The sequence below is a fragment of the Brachyhypopomus gauderio genome, chromosome 12 (assembly GCF_052324685.1).
Source record: "Brachyhypopomus gauderio isolate BG-103 chromosome 12, BGAUD_0.2, whole genome shotgun sequence".
Lineage (NCBI taxonomy): Eukaryota > Metazoa > Chordata > Actinopteri > Gymnotiformes > Hypopomidae > Brachyhypopomus > Brachyhypopomus gauderio.
The window spans coordinates 14,925,773-14,951,950 of record NC_135222.1 but is presented as its reverse complement, the minus strand read 5'-3'; the positions used below and the strand labels follow the sequence as shown (position 1 = coordinate 14,951,950).

The window sequence follows — 26,178 nt, the reverse complement described above, 5'->3', positions numbered from 1 at the left end:
CTCACACACACACCTACACACACAGACACACACACACACACACCCACAGACACACACCTACACACACACACACACACACACACACACGCTCTCTCACACACGCACACCTATACAGACACCTAAACACACACACACACACACACCTAAACACACACAGACACACACACACACACACCTATACACACAGACACTCACTCGCTCACTCACTCGCTCACTCACTCGCTCACTCACTCACTCACTCGCTCACACACACACACCTACACACACAGACACACACACAGACACACACATATACACACACACACACATGTTATGCCTATGTTTGCAAGGCCCCTCTGATCTGAGTGTGACATGCCACTTATGTGCATGAATTCACACACACACACACACACACCTAAACACACACAGACACACACACACACACACCTACAGACACAGACACTCACTCGCTCACTCACTCGCTCACTCACTCACTCACTCGCTCACACACACACACCTACACACACAGACACACACACAGACACACACATATACACACACCTACACACACATACACAGACACACACACACATGTTATGCCTATGTTTGCAAGGCCCCTCTGATCTGAGTGTGACATGCCACTCATGTGCATGAATTCACACACACACACACACACCTAAACACACACAGACACACACACACACACACCTATACACACAGACACTCACTCGCTCACTCACTCGCTCACTCACTCGCTCATTCACTCGCTCACTCACTCACTCACTCGCTCACACACACACACCTACACACACAGACACACACACAGACACACACATATACACACACACCTACACACACAGACACAGACTTAAGTGCCTGTAGCCTGTATTATTAAGACCTGGTCCAAACCTAACCAACAAGACCCAGTCAGCATTGTAATCCTGTAGTGGAAGGAAAAAGGAAACTGTGAAAAGATAAAATAAAATTTAACAGGAAAAACCCCAGATGAGAGAGGAGACAAAGTGTTAATACAGACATGAAGGACTCCAGACTGGAGGGTGATAATGAGGGTGATGAAGAGGGTGATGATGAGGGTGATGATGAGGATTATGAAGGTGATGAAGAGGGTGATGATGAGAGTGATGATGAGGGTTATGAGGATGATGAAGAGGGTGATGATGAGAGTGATGATGAGGGTTATGAGGGTGATGAAGAGGGTGATGATGAGGGTTATGAGGGTGATGATGAGGGTGAGCGTGATTATTATTGTGAGGAAAATCTCTGAGTTAGCGTATTTGGGGAAAATATTTGGGGAGATGTACAGGTCTCCTGTTGCAGAAGATGATGTTGACCACATTCTTCCCGGGGAACTGCTTTTGAAGAGAAATTATGTACTGCAACGTGCCATAAAGAATCTTATATAGTTTATTAAGATAAAAGCACAGCTCTCATTTTGTTAGAAATTATGGCATCATGTAGTCAAACTGGTGAACATCAGTTTTTCTGTGAACTAGGGTTCGGGTTAGTCGAACATTCCTTGAAATCAGTAAATGCCGTAACATCGATTCTAACAACATGTGCTTTGTCTGCTCTTGGTCTTATTAAACCTTCTGCAAATGTAATGAGGACCTATTCAAATCTATAGCATCTGATTCGTCTTCCACGAGCTGCATCGGTGTGTTAAAGGAACCATAATTCACCATAAATTACTAATTCAGAGGATGGAGTTTCAACCAACTTTCTGTAGTGCCTTCTGAAAAGATGATGGGATTTCAGTGAAATCTTTTTTTATAGCAGTAGCTATTTATTTATCTGTTAATGCACTTTTCAGAGAAGCAGAAAAATCTCCATGACAACCTTAAAAGAGCGCATGGACTATAGAAGCCATTTATCGCTCAGATCCGTTTTGCTCAGAGGGCGGAAGTATCCTTCACACATGGCTTTAGACTCTGTAAAGTCTTGGAATGGATTTGAAACCTTGGCCTTGTCTGTGGCCATTTCTGAAGAAGGCAACCTCGGAGCCAGATACAAAAATGAAGGCTTCCCACACACACACACACACAAGCATGCATGCATGCACACACGCATGTATATATGCACACACACACACACACACACACACACACACACACACACACACACACACACACACACACACACAGACACACACACACACACACACACACACACTTACTGTTGGCCTCTTGATAAAAAGCTTTAAAAGTTTACTTTCTGTAACCCTGTCAAAATAAATAAATAAGTTCATTAATTCAATTATATTTATTTTATAGTTCATGTTTTAGTAATTGAGAGGTGAAGATGGTAGAGAAATCTAAGAAGGTTACAGCAGGAAACTATTGTTATCTTGTAGAATGGACTGTTCTACCTGTAGTGTTGTTTGCTAGTGTGAATGCTAAATGTGTGTAGCAATTCACTTGTGTTAGCATGCTAGCATGCTAGCAGCTGTGACACTAGGCGCTGGGAGAAGGACGAGGCACGAGTCCAGTCTTGCACACACTAACGTAACTTTTATTTTACAAAAATAGCGCAGACGACGCACATATAACAATCACACACTAACACGTGTGACTCTGACAAAGACAAGCACGGGATCTGCGCGAACGCACATTAAATAGACAAACCACATAAGCCCCAAGTGTTCACGAGACGAGCCACAGGTGAGACCGATGAACACACTCAGACACAACCACACCCACGGAGATCCACAGACGCAGACGACTAGACGTAGACAACATAAACACGCCCAAAGGGGAGGGGTCAGGGGCTGTAACGTGACTGCAGCTTAATGCAGGGTTGCCAACTCTCACGCATTGAGTGTGAGACACACGCATTTGACCGTTTTCACACGCTCTCATGCTACACTTCCGATATCTCTCGGCAGAAAAAAATATATAGTTTATTTACCTCTGATCCATATCTATGATTCAATGAGTTACTAGTTCGCTCTGGCCCCAACCACCGGCGAGCGATAGATCGCGATATAACACTTAATTTATGTCCATTTTACGTTCTGATGTAATCTTCAGGTTCCACTGAGGTTTAAGAGAGCCAGATTCCTGCTACTGTATAAGGAGTATAAGGGAAGTATAAGGGGAGATCAAACTAAATCCCTGCCATTGGAACCTAGATTGTCACGGTACGGCGGCCTACCTACTGGTTGCCTCCGTCCACAGCGGCAGTTGTTGTTGTTGTTGTGGTTGTTGTGTACGTCCCTCGGGTGGGCGGGGCCCGCGATCCGTCTCACCTGAGGGTAGTTTGTTTGTTTATATATTTTGTCTTTGCACCAGTTGACCGCTGGTCATTATATCCTTAATTTGGATTGAGTCACGGGTTTTTGGTTTGTGCACTTTTCTCAGTGATTCATCCTTTTCCCCTGAGACTTGGCGCGATCGCTTCCTTTTTATTTCGCGCTCCGTGCCCGTCACATAGAGAAGCTGATGTCTTCTGATTTTGCTCTGTTGTTAAAGACTGCACACAAATATCCTGTTATCCTCGCTAATCTTTCCATGCATTATCATGAGATATATGCAGGAGTTTATGACCTGATAGTGACTGTTTACATGAGAAAAATGAGAGTTTGAACACCAGTAAAATGCAATTCATCTACATCAAACACAAAAGAGCACTCCCTTCCTGTGATTGTGATAAACAAATCTCAAGTCCACAAGAAACAAATCCCATGGTCACACACAAAGCTAAAGAAACCCTGAGGAAGCGTGGCTCTGTAGGGTAACCTGTCCTCCTCTGGTGCACACAGGGTGGCAAAATAACATGAATAAAGTTGCTTTTTTGTGTTTACTTGGTATAGATCTTATGGCAGTAAATTATGAACCTAGTAAAGGTAGACACTAAGATTATTCAGTGACAACCAATTAGTAGTTCTATTTGGAGCACGCATGGTACACAGCTAAACACAATGTAGCGGGAGAGCTGACAGCAGTGCTAATGGACCGCTAGCTGCAGTGGTGATGACACCCAAGAGCAGTGCTGGATCTTCTCACTACAGCATGGGGAACATTCACAACAACTAGTCAGGTTCTGCTGAATCCGGGTTCAGCCGAATGAGGGTTCAGATGGAGGGCATGTTCAGACACTGTGCACATGCTCTGGTGTCTACAAATAATGTTTCCTCTTATACCAGTGCTATCCATTGACTTTTTTTACAATGACTGTTTTCAGTGGATTTGGAATATTATGAGTCATACTTCACCACAAGTACTGCAGCCCAATTCTTCTCACAACTTGTTTTGCTATGTGCAATTAATATTTTTAACTTGAATTAGAATGTATTTTCCATCAAAATATCAAATGCTTACATTATTCATCTTGTCTGGTGTTTCTCTGCAATACCACTGTCATCCAGACACACCCTCTCTTGCTAAACTAACCCCTCTCCCAGCCACACCCACTCTCACCCAGCCACACCCACTCTCTCACCCAGCCACACCCACTCTCACCCAGCCACATCAAGTCTCATCCAGCCACTCCCACTCTCACTGAGCCATTCCACTCTCACCCATCCACTCCCACCTTTACCCAGCCACACTCACTCTCACCCAGCCACTCCCACCTTTACCGAGCCACTCCGCTCTCACCCAGACACTCCCACCCTTACCCAGCCACTCCCACTCTCACTCAACCCCTCCCACTTTCATTCAACCACTCCAGTCTCACCCAGCTACTACAACTATTATGCACCCACTCCCATTCTCACCCAGCCATACCCACTCTCAGTCATCCACTCTCACCTTTACCCAGCCACTCCCACTCTCATTCAGCTCCTCCCACCTCTTCCCAGCCACTCCACCTCTGCCACCTTATACAAAATGAAGATACAGATGCAATAATCATATATCATATAAACATATATCAGACACATAAAATAAGCAATAAATGTAATTACACATGTTCAGACACAGTGCTTTAACATGTAAACATAACCACACATGTCCAGGCACAGTGCTTTAACATATAAACAGGGATGCACATAACTGGTACGTAGGTACGCATGCGCGACAAAAATTAGCAACGCGTACTGCCACTTGGGTCACTACCGCGCTCTTGCGTACTGACGATCCCTCCTGAAATATTTCACATGACTGCTCAAGTCGCCAGTGTATGTCGGTAAATGTTGGTAATTATAGTCAAACATGTCTAAGAAGAAACAGACAACAGTAAGCAGTTTCTTTGGAGTTTCGCCCCCAACTAAGAAACAGCAACTGGAGCCAGAGCAGAAGAAAAGACTTTTTTCGGAGAAGTGGCTGCAAGAAGTGCCGTGGCTTGAGGCTAATGATGAGCGAACAGAAATGTGGTGCAAGATTTGCCGTGCCCATCCACAGCTAGCAGACAAAACAGGTGCATTTTATAAAGGGTCGAAGAATTTCAATCATCCGTTATTTAACAAACACGAAAAGAGCAAGGAACATGCCACTGTGGCGCAAGCCATTGCTAATAAACAAGCTAGCTGAGAAGACATAGCAAGTCGTCCACTTAGCAGATGGCGAGACAAGCTTACTGATCAACAAAGGTAAGCCCTTTTTAACGTTTTTCTCCTTGCTTTCCATAAAGCGAAACACACCCGTCCCATGTCGTCATTTGCGGAGGGTTAGGGTTAGTCTTTTAAGACTTATCACAGATGAGGTGAGTACCAAACACTATTTGCTGGTACTCACATGAGTAACTCACTAAAAAAGTTATGTGCACCCCTGCATATAAACATATCCACACATGCTCAGACACAGTGGTTTGAATATATAAACATAACTACACATTCTGACATAGTGCTTTAACATCTAAGCATATCCACACATGTTCAGACACAGCGCTTTAACATATAAACATAACCACACATGTTCAGCTGTTTTGCTTTTCTGATGCTTGAAGAGAAAATTGCGAACATCACAGCTGCAAACTGCGTAATGCAGATCAGCCCGACTGGATGCTCTTGGTTATGTGTGCTTTCCAGGCACACGAGCTGGAAGGAAGATCACAGCACTGGGGATGTGTCACTGGGTACGTGTTTGTAGGTGTGTGTTACATTAATAGGACCATCTGTCTTTGCGTTATGAATAGAGACTGCCTAACTGCATTTGTCTTTGCTTTGTCTTTGTTGATTACTGTGGGGTACAGTAATCTGTCACTGATTCTTCTCCTGTTAAACTGCAACAGTCTGACTCCGGTGAGCCTTGTGAAGGAATCATGAGATTATAACCTGTTCTAATGCCCCATGCTCTGATTTTAACGTCCTGTGTCCTCTTGCCTTCCTGCGAAGCCGCAAATTAGCGTGGGATAAGGAGGAGATGCTGGGCTTAACCCGACACAAAGACACCCAGCTCACCCCTTTTTCTCTTTCCATCCCTTTCCTTAGTGGCTTGAGTGAAAGTGATTCTGCTCGGTGGAGCGTTTCGCCGCGGTTTACTCATTCAGCTCGTGCCCTTGCTATGCCGAAGTGCCGGGCCTTTGTGGCGTCTGCCACCCGAAATCGCAACATGTTCTGTTTCACCACTGGAGTGCGTCTCTTACGATGTCCCACTGTGGAAGACAGAGGAGAAACAGTAAAACTATAATGAGAAAGGCAGTGATTTGTTTAGATGTGTTTTGTTTACTTAAGGGTTTATACTCTGGGGTGTATACCGATGGCACCTTGTCTCATTGCACACAGGTGATGCGAGGGGTGGGACGTTGGTATTTCAAACACAAGCTTGGAAGTACGTGGCATTTGGCTGCAAAATAAATAATAGCAAACAAGTGTGTGGAAAGTGCTATACAAAGACAGGAGGAGGTGGAGAGAATGTGTGCTTTTATGTTCTCTTCTGTGATAAGAGTTCTTGGTATTGTCAGAGATTGTGATTTGTGGAACTGTAGGTCTGAGCTTTACCCTGACACTTTTGTTCCAGATAAAGGCTATATAATCCAGAAGAGCACACACAACCCAGCAGGCACAGGACGTCACTTCGATGTCAGCCAGACGTTGGCCTCCAACGTTGGTCAGACGTTTAAATTTAGTTGAAAATGAAAATCGGGTTGACGTCAAAACCCGACGTCATATTAACATCAACATCCAACGTTGAGGAGACGTTGAATTCGGGTTGGTTATCAGTCAGTTATTGCTCAAGCTCCAACGTTATATAAACGTTACATTTTAGTTGAAAATGAAAATCGGGTTGACGTCAAAACCCAACGTCAGGTTGACATCAAGATCTAACGTTATGGAGACATAAAATTAGGGTTGGTTATCAGTCAGTTAGGTTGACCTCAAACTTCACTACTGGACAGATGTTCATTTTTAGTTAGAAACAAAAGTTGGATTATCAGTCAAAAACCATCAATGTTTTTAATGTTATTTAGACATTTGACTTAAGTTGGAAATAAGTCAAGCTAACGTTACACCCCAAAGTTATCTTGACATTAAACTCTAAGAATAGATAGACATTGAATTTCAGTTGGAAATCAAAGTCAGATATTTGTCGAAAACCGATGTCAGGTTTTCATCAAGCTCCAATGTTAGACAGATGTTGAATAATGGTTGGAAATGAAAACTGGATGTTAATTTAATTAACAATATAAACCTGAGTTATTAATTTTAAGCAGAGAAGTTAACCTTTACTAATGTGTGGATTAAATGGCATATACAACAGGATATCAAAACCCTTTTATTGAAATGATATGCTTGTTTTTAAGCAGTATATTCCCAAAACAAAGTTTAGTATTCAAAAACAGTATTCAAAATAACTATCAGAACTCCACCACCAACAGAAATTACACAAACTCCACAGCAGTCTTTCTTTAAGTTTTTTTTTTTCTGCCGCCTCCACCCACTCTATCTGGGGCATACTTTAAACAAAAGGACACAGCCGCTGCAATGTTTGCCTCCGTTGCATCCGTGGTCCTCTGGACACTTTCTGTAAGAATGAATTGCATTTGTAAATCTTTGAGTAATACAGAATACAGTAAGCAGTAAATCACCAAGTTGTAGACGTTGTTGGTGGCCATTCACATTTAATACATTCTAATGTATTAATTAAAACTAATTCTTAGTCCAGCTGGCTAAATTTAGGCATAATTATGTGAATGCCAGCAGCTTCCTTTTTTCAAGATAACAAAGAATGTAATCGGGTTTTTCTAGTATCCGCATGTTTATACTAAGAAAAGGATATATGCTTTTCACCTGTGACAACAGTGAAGAGACGAAGCTTGGTAAAGGCATGTTTGCCTTTCCCCCCCTTCATGTTGAAATTGGCCATGACCTCATTTGTCATCAACCTATGGACAGAAAAAGGCAGCATTTAACAATCAAAATGGTGAATGTCATCAAAAGTCAACAGGTTTTGTTATGTACTGTAACTGACATTTAATTGACAATGAAATAAAAGCTTACTTCTCCATAACCCTCTTCACATTGTCTTTCAAGTGTACTCCTCCCACCTTGGACAAGCCATTAATCTGAAATTAGAGGAATAAAAATCAAAAATAGTATATCCCCATTAACACACAGTGACAAACAATGAACAATAGAAATAATCATTATAATCAGAGGCGGTCTTTGCATAGAGGCGTGGCTAGGCAATTGCCTTGGGCCCCTCCCACTGCAGCCCACTGTAGGGGCCCCCTGATTAGCTAACTTATTTCTCGCATATTAATGTTGATGGGCCCCCAAATTGCTAAGTCCGCCACTGATTATAATATTTATTTACATTTATTTATTTACACTACAGTAAGTATGGTCTTACCAGTTTCTGCTTTTCCTCAAGGGATTCAAGAGATTTCTCAAGGAGGTTTAGGGCCTCAAGTGTTGAAGCCTGTGCAGGAATCTTTGAGTCTTCGCACCTTTGTGCAACTCCAGACTGTGTCTTCAAATTGCGGACTTCCTCACGGATATCAACAAGCAGCTCCATGACTTTTCTCTGAAATTCTAATGCATTGAAAAAAAATTGATCAAAATTAGAAATATTATCAAGGCACAGTCTTGTGCTGCCATTCAGTGCTCAGCAGAGATGTATAGTAACAAAGTAGAACTACTTTGCTACTGTACTTAAGTACTAAAATGCTGTATCTGTACTTTACTGGAGTATTATTTTTACATTTTATTTTTAAAATAGTACTTAATTTAACATTTTTTGCATTTTACAAAAATGCAAAGTCAGCTATCCACTTACTTGCTTCTGGCATTGGGTATGGGACGTGTTTTTTCTGTGCTGATGGAGTCTGCTGTACAGAGCATGTTGCTTCTGTAGACTGCTGAACAAAAGGTGATTTTGATCTTCTTTGTTCTTTTTTCTGAGACTGGCCTCCATGGCAAGATGATCTAGTCTCCATTTCTGAGGTGGGCTCCTGAATTTGCAGAGGAGCTAATAGAATCATAGAGGAAATTTAATAACAGACAAATACTTTTTCATTTTAGGACTCATTTATGGATAACTTATTTCTCTAACACAAAATACCATTGCAGGTAAATAAAAGTCAATTTTCTTTTTCCTTGTAGTAAGAGCAATACTCATTCTCCAAAATGAAGTATATGCTGTACTCTGAGCAGCAACCCAATGCTCTTTTGCTTACTGGTCATTAATTTCAGTATTTACCCACTAAATGCAAACACACAGCTCTGAGGGGAACTACTGTGTAGTGACAGTAACAAAACTGTTACACATATTAGCAAACTGAGGCTAGAATCAAACACTGAATCTCAAATTAATGTGTTGTTGTGTTTGTGCATCTCACTTGCATATACAACTCTATGTATATGAACCCAGATAATCACTTTAAGACCAAATATTTCTAAAATTCAATTTAAGATACAGACCTGAAGAATCCCTTGATCTAAGGTGAGGTGAGGAAGAAGGAGAACCCTGTTCACTTGAAGTCTGTTTCCTCCTAATGGGTGTAAATGGAGAGCCAGAACTTGATGATGATGACGACGAGTTTGCCTTTTTGGAGTATAGTGTAGATTTTCTCTCTTGAAGAGGTTCCAGTTTCCTTGGAGGAGCAGGAAGTTCTAGCTCTGTTAACAAAAAATCTTATTTCTCAATTGATGTATTGTCAAACAAAAACAAAGGCAATATGTATGTAATTGTAACTGTCACATTTTTTGTTGTTTTCATTTATATGCTCTTATGACACCTAAAAATAACTAACCTTTATTACTCTTGGGATGTTGACCATTTCCTTGATAAACATCATCAAATTCTACCTCACTGTCAGAAGCATCATCTAATTCAATAGACAAATTACGGAAAAGATTATATGCAATTTATGAAGGAAATACCACTGCTCACAACGCAAAAAAATGTAAGATGTCAAATAAATAAGGCAAAGTTAAAGATCAGGAAGATAACTACTAGAAATTGATAGATACCGTTGTAGAGGATGACAGATAAGACAGCGAGAGATACATGTATGCATAGATGGATGCAAAAAAAACCTACCTGTCAAACAATCCTCAAACGTCTTAGTTTTTCTTCTTCGCTTTGCTTCAGGACTTTCTTCAACTTCTGCACTACTCGTGAAGTCACAATTGTCACATTCGTTGAAGTCATCTATAAGTCACAAATAAGAACAAACAGCAAAGCAACAAGTCTGTTAATGCATAACACTGATATGGCAGGTGTATCTTGTGACAAAGCATGTAACAGGCATAAACAGGGGCTGAAATTATTTTTTCCCTGTCATGAATGCCCTCCTGTCCCGCCTCCATTCCAGGTTTTCCCTTCGTGTCTCCCTGTTCCCTAATCCTGTCCATGTTTTGTTTCTAGTCTCTCTTGTTTTCGTTAGCCATGTGCCTGTGTGTTTTTTTTTTTTTTTTACAGTTCACACCACTCGTTGTTTCAGATTTTTTTGTAACTACCACATCATTTAAGGTGGGCTGTAGAGGCAAATCTTGTAACTCTGACTAAAGAATGTTATTTTTTGTAAAACTTAGGCCCTGTTAACATGTAACTGTACCTACCAGATCTCATCTTCTCTTTTAGAAGGGGAAACTTTCTCCAACCATCAGATGGTTTGCGACGGTCATTCCGATACCTTGTTGCATTTGCAGCATTTGGCCAGTACAGTAACATGTTTTGTGTGTCTACCCAGCTGTCTGGCACTGTTCCTTCTTCTTGCCTTTTCTTCTCTTGCCACACTGCCCTAACCCAAGCCATCCTGAAACACCACAAACTGGCATAAATTAAAACATGCATTTAAAAACAGAAATAAATGTATAGATAACTCAAAGCAAACATCCTTTGTTGCTAAGAAAATAATACTGCCATTACAGTTTCTCAAAAACAGGCTAATCTATGTCACTTCCCATAAAACAAAAATATAAACAACTTTTTACATAAAAAATACTAGGGATATATCAAACTACCCAGCACCCAAAAGTCTGTGGGAGCACAGTGGATGCACTGGCAAAAAAAAGAAGTTACAAAACATGGCATCATCACAATTTCACCTCTGTGTACGCATTATATCTGATGAAAATGCCCAGTTAAGTCAATTGTGGCCATGCAATTCATGGAGGACACTTAAACTGACCAGTGATACTGATATGCAGAAGTGCCAACATCCGTTCAACAGACGATGCTGAGAAACTAAAGTGAGCACAGTGTTGTTTTCACGTATTTACAGCACAATTCGGCAGTCTAAATACCGCCTATTCTTTTTTTCCCCACCTATTTTGTGTCGTGCCACTACATTTTTGGCTATGGCCCTAAAAACCATAAGTGGTATGTATAGTTCCAGATAAAGACACCAATGCAGAGCCTTGGGGAAACCAAACACTTATGTTGTTAATCACAGGGGAAGTAATATATATTTTACGATTAAGTTGTTGAATGACAAATAGGTACATGAACCAAAAATGCATTTTAGATTGTAGTAGTATTATTACTACAAATGAATCAGTAAATACCCTTTTATTCTTTTCTCTCCATGCTGTGCAGTAAAGGCATAAGCACGTATCCTGTTTGATAGGGAAGACAAGCCACTTTACGGTTCATTTCTTCAACCTTAAGAAGCCTGCGATGTTTCTGTACTCTCTCCAAGTTTCTGACGAACACAACATTAATAAGCTTGGAGTCACAAGGTACAGTAAAAAAGCTTTCCAGGCTCTTTTGTGAAATGATCTCGCATAACAAGCTGCCATCATCACGTTTTTCTTTTACAAATGCGAAGTCTTCATTGTGTAAGAGGAAACATCCATTTCTCTTTTTTACTGAAACAAAATGCCAACTTTTGTTTGTCATCTTCTGTGTGTGGCTTTCTGCCCTCTCGAGTTCAAAAAGTCTCTTTGCAACTTGACTGATGGGATTCTTGGCATTTCTTACTAATTTCTTCAGACTGTGTAGATAATTTTCAAAAGGAAATGCAGATATGTCATTGAGAGAACACTGGAAATGTCTAGTGTCATCTGACAGATGTTTCAAGTTATGAACATTATACACCAAAAATGATGTTGTGTATATATGCTTGCAGTTGTCTACAAAATAGTTTAATAGCTGTTGAGCATAGTCCATGTAAGCAGCACGCTTCCTCTCACAGGAGTCCAGAAGAATCGATACAGCTACTGTTAGGCACAAAAAATGCTCATATACATTGCTGTGCAACACCTTTTTCAAAACTACAGGTCCAGTATAGAGAAGGAATTGCCTAAACTCTGTAGCTTTCCATCGATCTAGTTCTGTTAGTGGTCTGGGTTGCCGAGCAAATTCAATTGGCAGCTTTCCAGATAGAGACACAAGAAGAGTTGAAATCTCACCTACTTGTCTAACTGACAGTCTACATTCAGGTGGTCCTTGTTTTAAAAAGCACAGCAGTCTTTTCACAACCCCAAGACATACTAAATGCATATAGTCCAGAGGAAAATCTCTGACACACCTAATTCCTACATTAAGTAAAGGGGTCACTCCAACCTGATGATCAACATAAAGTCTTTTAGAGAAATCTCTATCAGTTCTTAATGGGTATTCTCCCAAGAACACAACTCTTTTGTTATTATACTCTCCCTTAATTGTACATCTTTCACAGCAATGGTAGCCAGTGTGTCCTTTTACACATTTTAAGTATGCTCGAGCAGGAGCATCACACACAAAAGCTTTGATCCGCACATGGATTATTTTGCTATCTACTGTGATTTGCTTTCTCTGCAGTTCTGCATATTCCGCTAAGAAGTCTTCAAGAAAATCATCAACAGAGCTAGGTTTTGATCTGCCATAAAAAACTGCCACTACAAATGGTTCAAAATCACCAAAACAACAGAGGATTGGCCATAACTGGGCATTGGATGATTTGAAAAGAGGAACTCCATCAATGTTCACCAATAGATCCACAAAGTTTGAACGTTTCAAAAATGATTTGTTCTGGGAAAGAATTTTTACAACAGAGCATTCAATCCCCAAGTAAACATACTGTCCACCACATTTGTCCTCAGTCTGGATTCGGCGGGGTGTTTTCAATAATGTCCTAGAATCCTTTGGTACTTCTAAACCTTCATCCCTCAAAATACCCAGCAGTTCATCAATTTGGCTTCTTCCACATGTACTTCTTGTAGCCCAAGAAGCAAGCTTTTCCTGAAAGGTTACCTCATCTTCTTTGGCAGATTGAGTGTGTTCTTCAGAATCAGTTGACACATTTGCTCTATATCCAAAATCTGAATCTGCATCACCAGGTTCAACCGTTTCATTTGAGGTACCGTTTCCCTCTGGTGTTAAAACTTCATTTTCTACATCACACTGATTGAAATCTACATTTTCAGGGCAATCATCTTCACTGCTACATTCCAGGGCAATTGCTGCAGCTTCTGATCGAATTTTTCGCCAGCGCCTCAGATAAGACATGCCATTTTCTACAAAAATGACAAATCCAGTAGTTAGGTCTACAATAAAACTAGTTTCAGAATTCAAGTGTTAATTTAACCAACAAACCCATAAAATGTAAACAGGTTAATTTCTTTTATGAGAATATTTACCCTTAACTACCAGTAACAGCATTTGAAAGTCCATATCTATTCAAAGACATAAGACATAAGGCTGCTGCAATTTGGCGACATAATCAATTACGTTGACAGCAATAAGTAGTGTTTATTAATACTTTTACTTTACTCAAATAAACCAACACCAATCCGTTTTTAACAGCTTTCATAAGGATTAAGTACATTTTGTATTACAAGAAATAGAAAAACAAAAACCTGTAGTACAATGGACATACTGTACAAAGAAAATCAAATCCATTGAACACGCCATTTGCAATACGCCCGGCGCAAAGTTGAGAGGCACTCTGATAAAAACTACGCTTCATACATTTTGGCGGGAAATGAGCTCTACGGCCTGACGCTGTTGGGAAAAATGGTTGCTGCCCTGGCTGTACAGAGACTCGGTCAATGCAAAACGCGCGAAAGTATTTGAACTTACCCACCGCCAAGTTAACAACTTAAAGCTACCCACAGCATCACTCAATACTAACAAATTTGAATGAACTTTATAGCACAATTCACACTTTTTCTTTTCTTTCATTTTAACTACCACATCCCACCTTCCATAACGCAATTTACACCATTCACGGAGGCTTCTGTTATTTTGTCTTGAGCAATATGAGAACTCTGGCAAAAGCCACAGTGAATTTATTCCTATTGTTGATTTTACAAACTACACCCGACCAAATTTTACATTATTCTTATGCAAGCTTTGCAATACCATGAAGTCAAACTTTAGCTAGCTAATATATTCACTAATAGCTATAGCTATTTTAGGCTATGAATGGCGCCAGTTAACCAAAAAGCAACTGCTGAGAACTAAAGTAACACATAAAACGCGAGCTCAACAGCCATGTCCCATAAAATAAAAAACCAATACCAAAATGAATTTATATATTTTCCTCACCTTCGTTCACCTTCACCGTCCACAAACTCAAACTCGCTACCGTGAACTGTGCGTGAAGTCCGACAGGTGCACCTTAGTCCTGTATCTTTCCGCCGCATCACTTCAGAGTGGAGGGACTAGTTCTGTTGCCTGACAACTGACATTGCTTTCAAATGTTTTAAATTAGATGTCAAACGTCCAAGTCAAGTATAATAATATTATATCAATCTTATATCATTTATAATCTTATACATACTCATATTAATATCAGTATTTGATAATGTTAAAATGTCACGTCTAGCAGAAGTTATGATTCCGACGTTTACCAGACGTTGGGTTTTGGTTAACATAACCCACAACTAATTGTTTGTATTTAACATAAATTTGACATAAGAATGCAATGTTTGAGTGACGTTGGATTTTGGTTACGTATCATTACGACACAAAAACAACAAAATACCAGCGTCTAATGATGTTAGAATGTAACGTCGAGTAGACGTTAAGATTCCGACGTTTACCAGACGCTGGGTTTTGGTTAACATAACCCACAACTAATTGTTTGTATTTAACATAAATTTGACATAAGAATGCAATGTTTGAGTGACGTTGGATTTTGGTTACGTATCATTACGACACAAAAACAACAAAATACCAGCGTCTAATGATGTTAGAATGTAACGTCGAGTAGACGTTAAGATTCCGACGTTTACCAGACGCTGGGTTTTGGTTAACATAACCCACAACTAATTGTTGGTATTTTACGTCAATTTCACATCAGGATATGATGTTTGGAAGACGCGGGATTTAGGTTAGATAACATCATGACTTAAAACCAACAAAATATCAGCATCATATGTCGTCACAATTCTACGTCAAATTGACGTTAATATTAGACGTTATCCTGACGTTAATTTTTTGTCATCCGACGTCATGACCAACAGTCAACCAAAAATCAACGTCTGGTGACGTTGGTGGCCAGCTGGGAAAAGACCCCTGCAGTGCACTTGCTGATGCTGGACGTCCGGTTCACATGCTAATGACTCTGGACATGCTAATGACTTGCTAATGACATGATAATTGCCTCAGACATGCTAATGACTCCAGACATGCTAATGACTCCCTACATGCTAATGACTCCAGACATGCTAATGAATCCCAACATGCTAATGACTACTGACGTGCTAATGACTACTCCAGACAGACTGGAAACATGACTCAAATAACACCACTTTAGATAAGCAGAATTTGTAGAACAATATTACCCCTGGAATCACACAGAAAGAATTAAAAACACCACAGTGGTCAAGTAGGCCTTAACTGCCTAACTAACTCATGGAATGTCACGTCCAGCTCCGCCCTCCTTCCCAGTCTTGTGTCGTCTGCCCTAGCCCCACCCTGTTTCTCCTGTTACCTTGGTTTACTTTCTGTTTGTCACGCCCCTGTCTAAATGTTTTCACCTGCGTCTCGTTTGTTCTCCTAGTTCAGTGTATATATTCCCCTCAATTTTACTCCCCTTTGTCGGTCATTGTGTTTCCTATGTGTCCTCTTCGCCCCGAGCCAGTTTCCCCTCTCTGTTAGTAGCCTGTTCCTACCTGTTGCTCCCTCTGCATGCTGTCCTGGTTGTCTCCGTTTCTTCTTCTGGTTTTTTGATTCTCGTTTCGCTTTGTGGTTCGTTCTGTTATTTCTTCTTGCGTATTACCCCTATGTTAGTATGTATCACCTTAGTGGCAGGGTTGCCAACTCTCACGCATTGAGCGTGAGACACACGCATTTGACCGTTTTCACACGCTCTCACGCCACACTTCCGATATCTCACGCCGAAAAAAAATATCCAGTTTATTTACCTCAGATCCACATATATGATTCAATACGTTACTAGTTCGTAAGCTTCCTGGTGTTGTTGGTGTTTCATGCTCGAGTGTCTTAGCTCTTGTGTTTGTGCGTAGGTCTATCCTGTTTATATTACGTTTGCGTTATCTTAGGTGTCTGTCGCGGTATTGTTATTCTGTCCCGGTTGGTTTGGTTGATAGGTTTTCTGTCTAGTCCTTTGCATGTTCTCCCTTGTCTGCTTGCCTCCTTGCTTGTTTGCTCTGCTTTGTTTAGTGTTTTGTTTCATTTATTTAATAAATCATTTGAATCCTAGCGTTTGCGTCACACCCGCCCCGTGATTTGTTACATGGAAGTGACTGATGAAATGTTGTAACACGCTCATTTGGCTTTTCTGTACACCTTGAGACTCCGAGGATCTGATCTACTGGTGATAGCTGACACAATTCCTACAGGGGCATAAGAAACATGTTGCCATAATGCGTGGACAAGATAGAGGGGATTGTTAGTTAATTCCTTAATGACTGGTAATTAATTAATTAATTAAGTAATGTAAATTAATAACTTAGAATTATTTGTGATGTCACAAATAACTATGTATCATTGCTAGTTAATTGTTATTTGTCTGTTGATAATGCCTCATTCCTATTTGTTTACTTTATTATTTATGTTTACTATTACTTGTTTACTATTATTTGTGTGTAGCACTCCTCACGTTATTGTTCTTTCATAATTTCTACAATCTTAAATAAAAACTGAAAAGCCTTTTCGAGTTTTTTTTTATTATTGTTCCTATATCTAAAATAATATATTTGCGTGTGCCACTTGAATTTTATAGCTCCAACATGACTCAGCAGAAAACAGAGAACTCCTAATTGCTGGTAGCTTCATCTTCCTACCAACAGGAGGTGCCAACACCCTCTTTTCATAGCCCCCTACAGGCATTTTATGAATGATGACTGTGTGTCATGAGGGTGTGTGTGTGTTTGTGTGTGTGTGTTTGTGTGTGTGTGTGTGTGTGTGTGTGTGTGTGTGTGTGTGTGTGTGTGTGTGTGTGTGTGTGTGTGTGTGTGTGTGTGAAAGGGAGAATATTTTCACTGTTTATCTTCTGCAGAAAGAACTCTCACTGCACTTCAGGAACACTGAACAGTCACAGACAGGGAGTAGAGTTTGATCAATATCTAATCAGTGAGTGCGAGGCGAAAACTATGGTGTTTGGGAGAGGCAGACAAATGCAGGAGACCTACCCACCACTCCTGAGGAAGAGGAGGAGGGAGCAGGAGGAAGGCACGTGAAGGATTACTCCAACCCGACTTCCTCCCATCAGCCTGACGCTGTGCCAGTGACTTCGTAATGCAAGCTAGCTGTGTTATCCATTCATGCTCACAGAGTAAAATAAAGACCAGTGTCCTGCCCTCTACCTAACAGAGGGAGTATAACACAGTCCGTCTCTCTCTGACAGATCTTGGCAGAGTAACAGATCTTCCCCAACTGCTTATCTCATGTCAGCAGCAGAAGGCTGATCTGAGGCCTGTGGCTGAAGGCAGACACTGATCTGATATTAATAGTAGGTAGCTGATCTGAGACCTGTGGCTGAAGGCGGAGGATCAGCTGCAGTGAAGAAATCACATGCGTTTGGTGGCCATGCTAGAGAGAAGTGAGTCTCCCTCTGTCCCACTGAGGTGGGTCCTCGGACATTAGACAGTGCAGGTGACTCTATAACTCTATACTCTACAACTCTCTTCTACAACAGGATGGTCAAAAAATGGAGAAAAGCTGCTTCTTCTGGTTGGGCTAAATGAGAAATGCACCTTCATCCACCTTGTGTTTGGTTCTGCACTATGTAGAATGTCTGCTTCTCTGTGCCCTGCACCGGACGCATATGTTACACTCTAGTAGATCCATTCCAGAGTTTTGCGTGCAGTGTTGATAATAAACCCAGAGCACCTGTACTGCTCGACTGTCTCAGTGCACCAACGTTACTGGGAACAAATCGTACCATTTGACTCCTGGAGGTCGGCCACTCAGCGGAAGGGCGAGCTTGAACCAGTGCAGGCTGGAAGAACACACACTGTTTATGGATATCCAGCACATCACTGTGCAGAAGTGCTGACTGAACACATTTATTACAGTGTAATGACTGTGCGGAGATAACCGACAGGAGATGGTTTGCACATGAAATTAATTTAACAAACAAAACCCAACACCTCAGCCTTAAAAATGAATAAAGTCATTCTTCCAAATTTCAAAAGATTATTAGCAGAAAAACAATTAATTATATTCTGAATATGTGCCCACACGTGCATGCACACACTCACAAACACACACACACACACACACACACACACACACGCACGCACGCACGCACGCACACACACACACTTAAATGCTATTCACCTCTTCAGAATTAGAGCTGAATAACGTACTGATTCTAATTCTTCCAGTATACCCAAGGACAGTGTTTATTGCACTGTAAACTGCAATAAATCAGTTTATTCAACCAGATAATACACTGGCTAGACTTCCAAACCTGGGGACTTAAAGCTCCAGATTATTCTTACACACACATAGTTCTGCTGTAGTCTGATAAAGTGGGGATGGACGTGGAGGAGTGGCTGAACTCTGGCTGAGACCAGGACTCGTATCCAGCTGAGGACGTTAAAGCTCTCCATTCCAAATCACATTTGCTGTGAACTCAAGTCTGGACACACTCACTGAATCATGAATCACTGAATCATGACTCGCTGAATCATGTAGACACAATGCTAATACCTCCCAGGGTTCATATGAACTTTTATATGAACTGTTACATTGAAAGATGAAATATGAGGTGAAATATGAGGTGAAAAGGTGAAATATTCACTAATGGCTTTTACAAAAGCTTCTAACCTTTTGTACCTTTTTGTATAAATGTGTGTTCACTCTAATATCACTTGGGGCTAAAAAAACTTTGCAGAAGCACAGCAGGCAAATGGTCTGCAGAAGTTGGAAAGGCCTCCTAGAATCATCAAGTGCATAGCTTTTAACACAAATTGACTTATTTGGAAAAATCCCCAAAACCCTGTGCCAGACAGACAAGGTTCAAACATTCTATTTTCCTAATAGTGAAAGGACTTTGTTCTGATTCTATGAGAGAGAACCTTGTTTTGATTATATGAGAGAGGACCTGGTTCTGATCTGAAGTGACAAATTGAGATTGTTAGCAACATTATTGTCAACAAAGAGAAACTTGTGTTTGGGCACTCCTTCCATCAGACCACTACTTCCTTGAGTCTTTTTGAAGACCCCCCTAAGCATTCTGATGTTTTCACCAAGAAAGAGAGAGCTACACCAGGTGAAGCACTACCTCCAGGTGGAGAGGTCCACCAGGTGGACTGTTGTAATACGTCCAGATGTCCACCACTCTCACTGAGCAACCTGCACATCTCACAGATCCATCTCATACACATTGTTTCCAACAGCTTCTTGATCATAGACTTTATGAGTTCTTGGTCATGGTGTGTATGAGTTCTTGGTCATGGTGTATATGAGCTCTTGGTAATGGAGTCTATGAGTTCTTGGTCATGGTGTCTATGAGCTGTTGGTAATGGTGTCTGTGAGTCTTTGGTTATTGAGTCTTAAGTTCTTGGTTGTGGTGTTTATGAGCTCTTGGTCATTGTGTCTTTATGATTTAAGGGTTTTCAGCAATGGTATTCAAGTATTCATTGTTGTTTGAGGGTCCTTAGTGATGGAGTTACAGAGTTCTTGCCCAAGATGTTCAAAGTGTTTCTTGGCGATGGGGTTCAAAGATTCTGTGTGTGTGTGTGTGTGTGTGTGTGTGTGTGTGTGTGTGTATAATGTACCCTAATCCTAAACCTAAGGACTATAGTAAACCCTAACAGCAAGGTCAGATGGACAAAGCATTCATATTAACTTTCCTTCACCTAACTTTACAATCCAAAGAAAGTTCCTTAAAGACATTTTCCAGATACAGATCTCATAAACTTCGATTTGTGGCCATATGTCCAATAAGTATGACATCTCTCCAATAAGTAATACATATATCTGTCTCAGGCAGGAACAGCTTGCTTGTGATTGGATGCTGCTGGCTTCATTTGCATGCAGCTCATGCTTGCTGGCAGAAAGACACTTGATTATGCAGGCGGGATGTTCGCGGGGTTGTGACATCAGTATGTTTGGTTCTGCTATGCAGTGTAAGTTTCAAGATTATCAGTACTAGAGACAAACTGCTCTCACAGGCAGGATGTCTTCTTGTCTCTTAGATGCACTGCACACATAAGGAATCCTTTAAAACATGAGCTGAAGTCAAGCAAATCCTGCAGCCTCTTCTGAAAGCAGATGTTTGGTAGGAACCTTTTATACATGTTCTTTTGCTTCCCTTATTAAGTTTGTCCTAGACTCAAGATCACTCATATTAGCACTTTTCAATTTAAGTAGTATTAATATTAAAGTGTTCCTCTTTAGTTACATTACAAAGCCAGATGCAATAGCATAAACACCAGGTTACTGCCAGGAACTGTAAACCATATACTAGAGCAGTTTATCAGATTGTCAATTACCATAGGCAATAAGAAATATTTAATACAATAATTAATTAATGTGTCTTGAGTGTGTTTTGACTCAGTAGGCTTTCTAGTCCTTTGTACTATCAGGGAAATGCATCAGAATTGTTCTTTGTTGCAAACAGCTATACTTTACAGATGTGGTAGATAGAGGTGTGTTAAATTGCTAAAATATTGCTTTTTCACAGTGCAATACAACTATTTGAATCTTAGCAAATGCAAGCCTTTAGAACTTTAATCTTTTATCACCAGGCCTGACTCTAATAATCACCATCCCTGTGTGTGGTGTCATAAGGTTAAGAACAATTCATCTATTGGCTCTAAACTAATTTCCTGTTTACACAACACCTATTGATTTACAACGATATACACCATGGAGCGCTCAGTTCTCTTTGCCTTGATGTTCCCTGTTGCAATAATGTGTGTCTCGTTAGACTCATTGTCATCCTTGCTGTTATCCACACAGCAGCTGTGCAATGACGACTCTCTAAACTGACTCTTCTGCCGCACCCACATGGCTGGGGTCCTGATAGGAGGATGGAGGATTCAAAGGCCTCATTACCTTCTTCGATAAACTCATCTGTCTGCTCAACCCCCTGTCAGATGCTTCTGTATTCCAAGCTGTTCCCTCTGTGACTTTGTTACAGGTCTATAATAGTTCTACCATGACTCATTGTTGCCTGTGATGTAATGTATCATTCTGTGATGGAAACAGTAGAATAAAACTTCAGACCAATGACTAGACCAAAGACTGGTTTATCAATATTATAAAAAACATGTACTCCCATGACAACTGAACCCTTGATCTCGGTGTTATGAGCATCCTACTCTGGAGATGAGTAGTGTGGAGGTTATTTATTTGTGGAGATTTATAGTGTATTTAGTGCATAGCAGTGTGTTGGGTGGTCAACAGTGGGTACAGTTCTTAGCACAGTGCTAAACAATGCTAAATGTTTTTGTCACATCTGCTTCCAAAACATTCCTTCCCTGACTTTTTGTCTGAATTGAGCAAGTTGAGTTGAATTGAGTTGGTCACTCTTGCTAGCTCCATGTTCCAATCTCTTCTTGTACTTGGTGACTCACATTCATCTGGGCTCTGTTTCTGCCATATCTGTTGATTTAATATCATTGCTCAGCTGTTTCGGTTGTAAAGTAAAGCTGTGTCTGGCCTTTATATTGATATCTTAGATCATAAACCTAACTCAGCTGTTTTTTTGTTCTTCACAACTCTACGACCCATACTAAAACATCACTTTCATTCTGGAACATTCTGCTATAGAGCCTCTGGAACTTCACTCTCTTTCTGGAACTTTCTATTATAGAGCTCTCTTTCTGGAACTTTCTACTGTATGGCGTCTAAAATGCCAGTCTATTTCTGGAACTTTCTATTATAGAGCTTCTGAAACTTTACCCTTTTTCTGGAACATTCTACTCTGGAGCCTCTGAGCATTCTGCTATAGAGCCTCTGAAACTTCCCTCTCTTTCAGGAACATTCTGCTATAGAGCCTCTGAAACTTCCCTCTTTTCAGGAACATTCTGCTATAGAGCCTATGTCTTTCTCTGCCCTTTCCTATTCTATCTCTGTGGTCAACATGCATTCCTCTTCTGCTGATGCTCTCTCTATCTAAAATGAGCCGGTCTCTGTTACCCTTTGCTTTCTAGCTCTCCTGATGAGCAGAACTGTCCTGCTCTCTCTGTTCCCCTTGGATGATTCCTGAACTCTGTGTGATGAAAACCACCACCTGATGTTTTGAGAATCTTTCTAAAAAACTGGATTATATGTTCCCTCACCTTATTACATCACATGCTCAACTTAATGTTGCTCTAAATGCTCCTCATTCTGTTCCTCTACTGTAATTAGTGACTCTGGTCCCAACCCCAAACAACTTTCCAATGCTGTCAGCAAATTTCTTCAGCCTTCTACTCAAGCATTCTCGAAGTCTCCTGAAAAATTTACTGCTTTCCCCAAATACTTTCAAGGTAAAATCATTGATTCTCCAGGACAGCAGCTTCTCTGACTTTTACCCTGTTGAGTACTACTACATCTCTGAGATCATCTCTGAGAGCATCAGCTTTGGTCACGTCAACTTGACTCTGCCCCCACCTGACTATTAAAACTCTCTGTATCTGATATTTCGACTTCTCTCATCTCATCAACCTCTTGCTTACATCTAACCATCCTCTTAATGCTGTGAAAACAGCTGCCCCTTTATAAAGAAACTGGATCTTGTCAGTTCAGTAATTCAGGAAAATTTCTAAATTCTAATTTCTAACCTCACTATAGATTTTTAGAGGTTTACAGTGACCTAGCCATATTGCTCATAACTTCTTCAGTCTATTTTTCACTCACCACAGCACTGAGGTGCTTGAATGTGTGCTAAATGATAATTTCTCTCCTCTTGATCTCATTCAGCTTCAATGTTTTTCTCTTTACCTTAGCTCAATGATCAACATAGTCATTACACTCACAGCTCGACATTCCATTACTGGCCTTACTGGTACTGCATTGTCTGGTATTAGACCCCATATAACAGGTGTTGATTTGGATTCAGTTGGTGACACACATCTTCCACTCATGTTTCTCAGGGTGTTCCCCAAGATTCTCTTCTTAACCCTTAGTTGTTTATCATTTACATTCTGCCACTTGGAAGCACCTCAAATGTCACTGCTTTTCTGATGATATTCATACCTTCACACCAATCCCATAGAGTCATTTCCATCCACCACACTGTTTTCAGGAGTTAAAATACTGGTTTATTACTAATTTTCTAAAATCAAAATGCTAAGAGAACAAATGTATGATCATTGGTATCTCAGAATACTCTGACAGCCCCTTTATTGTTGTACAACACCTTGGAGTCCTCTTATCGAATCGTATCTAGCTTATCTAACCTTTGACCCATATTTAAAATATTTGACTATGACAGTGATTCATCACTCATCTCTGCCGTGTGCTTTCCTATGAAGCCGCTGGGGTCCAGCAGCATGCCGTCATCACATCCAGCTTAGACTGAACTCTCTTCTATTTTTGTAACTGAAAGGGGCTAATTTAGTATAATTATTGTTATTTATTATTAACTCGGTTTTCTCATCATCTACTTGAACAGATTTACGATGCCTTGCAGACCTCTCCAAACTGCAGTCTGACTGTTTTGTATTTCTTTTAGATGCAAAACCAAATGCGCGGTATTTGGTAGTAAATAAAAAAAAGTTACTTTGTGTTATTCAGGAATAATGATTTAAAGTATTGGAGAATGATCATAAACACTGGAGAGAATCAGGCCCTCTGAGACGTGAACAGAGCCTTTAATTGCTTTCCTTTGAGTGAGTGCCCAATCATTCATTTATCCCCTTTTCTCAAATCCTTCACAAGAGAGAACTCTGGTTGGCTGCCAAGCTCCCCGGAGATAACAGGGATGGAGAAGGCACGAGAGGATGAATGCCTAAAGTCAGACAGCGACAGGATTCCAAGACGTAAAACTCGGCCCCGTGATAAGAGCCGCCTCTTTCCGAGAGTTTTAAGTGAACAGAAGTGTCGTCAGTCAAGGAGAGAAGGGTTGAGTCTGTAACCGTGGCTTTTCTGGGAAGTTCCTTATCTAAAAGCTATTTTGAGTGAAGATTTGCTAGGGGATTTGCAGGCAAAGTTCACAAACGCCTCAGCATGACACGCCGCCATGCCAGTGCATTAAACTAACAAGAAGAGGGAGGCGTGCTTTTACCGCTCACAGCTCGATGTGGTGTCTAAGCAGTGCGACATCAGCTCTCAGCCGCTCTCCAAGGTCCTGATCATCCTATCCTCTGTCTTCTGTTTCAGATCTGGACGAAAGGGGCTCATTTACTTCACGTCTCCTCCACAAGCAGCCGGAGGTGTGCAGCAGCAGAAGTCAAAGGAGCAGCACTAACGATGAAGCAGTTCAACATCCTCCTCTTCATTATGGAGAGGAGAGGCCACTACAGCTGTCTGCGAATGAATCACTGGCGTGGCTTCATTGAGCCTGTTCTTCAGTACACACTCATGACTGACACATAAACACCATTTAAATCACTGTTAATTAAAAAGGAGAAGAGATGACAATAGATGTGACGAGTGAAAAAAGAATCTCCATGTTTAGACGCAGCTATAAACGCCTTTCTCCCTGACAACCGCTTGGTCTGTTCCTTTGTTTTGCATTGCACAATACACAAACCTTTAATTAGTGTCACATTACTTCCAACTGGGAATGTGCTTCAAGCATAAATAGTGCAGTGATATAGTAATGACACCTTTTTTGTTAGTTTGTGATTTATTGATCCTTTTATTTACAGGAAGGGGTTTTCTTCCTTTCGTCTGTTTGTGTCTCTGAAGATTCATAATAATTGGGACTGACACTGTGATTAGTTCATCAAACTATTGTTACATTAATAAAAAAATGGGTTGTAATTAAGGGAGCTGCACACACCAAATCTTATTTTGGGCTGTTGAGGCATATCTCCTTTCAGGTGAATGCCCTCAGGTGAGTGGCAGGCAGTGAGTCTGCCCCTCAGGTGAGTGGCAGGCCGTGAGTCTGCCCATCAGCTGAGTGGCAGGCCGTGAGTCTGTCCATCAGGTGAGCGACAGGCCTTCAGTCTGTCCCATCAGGTGAGTGACAGGCCTTCAGTCTGTCCCATCAGGTGAGTGGCTGGCCATGAGTCTGCCCATCGGCTGAGTGGCAGGCCATCAGTCTGTCCATCAGCTGATTTGTCTATCGGTTGATTTGTGTTTGTTCTCCCTGGACTTCACAATCTCCCCAGACCAACAAATACTGATGTCACAAAGCACTGAGGAATTGTGAGCCCATGTACAACTGAGTATATATTTATGTTTGTGTGTGTATGTGTGCAAGTGTATACACACTCTCCACAATCCCTCTTTGATATTGTGTTTTTATTATAGTGTCTATTCAGCTACTCTCTATCTCTCTGATGTCATGTCTGTC

General features: G+C 40.9%; 1 protein-coding gene and 1 long non-coding RNA gene across 2 annotated transcripts; both read right to left on the bottom strand.

Moving 5' to 3' along the window:
• Window positions 1-7,785: 7,785 nt before the first annotated feature.
• On the bottom strand, window positions 7,786-9,961 carry LOC143527909 (uncharacterized). Its single transcript, XM_077023290.1, has 6 exons — window positions 9,800-9,961; window positions 9,156-9,347; window positions 8,730-8,911; window positions 8,378-8,442; window positions 8,168-8,262; window positions 7,786-7,901 (listed from the first exon to the last, which is right to left on the bottom strand). The coding sequence occupies exons 2-6, from the start codon at window positions 9,313-9,315 to the stop codon at window positions 7,786-7,788; spliced, it is 618 nt and encodes a 205-aa protein (XP_076879405.1). The 5' UTR covers window positions 9,316-9,347; window positions 9,800-9,961.
• A 170-nt stretch (window positions 9,962-10,131) lies between these two features.
• Window positions 10,132-11,548, bottom strand: LOC143528143 (uncharacterized). The gene is made up of 4 exons (XR_013134373.1): window positions 11,515-11,548; window positions 10,943-11,139; window positions 10,422-10,532; window positions 10,132-10,206 (listed from the first exon to the last, which is right to left on the bottom strand). It is a non-coding gene; the product is annotated as an uncharacterized LOC143528143 (long non-coding RNA).
• Between the last annotated feature and the right edge of the window lie 14,630 nt (window positions 11,549-26,178).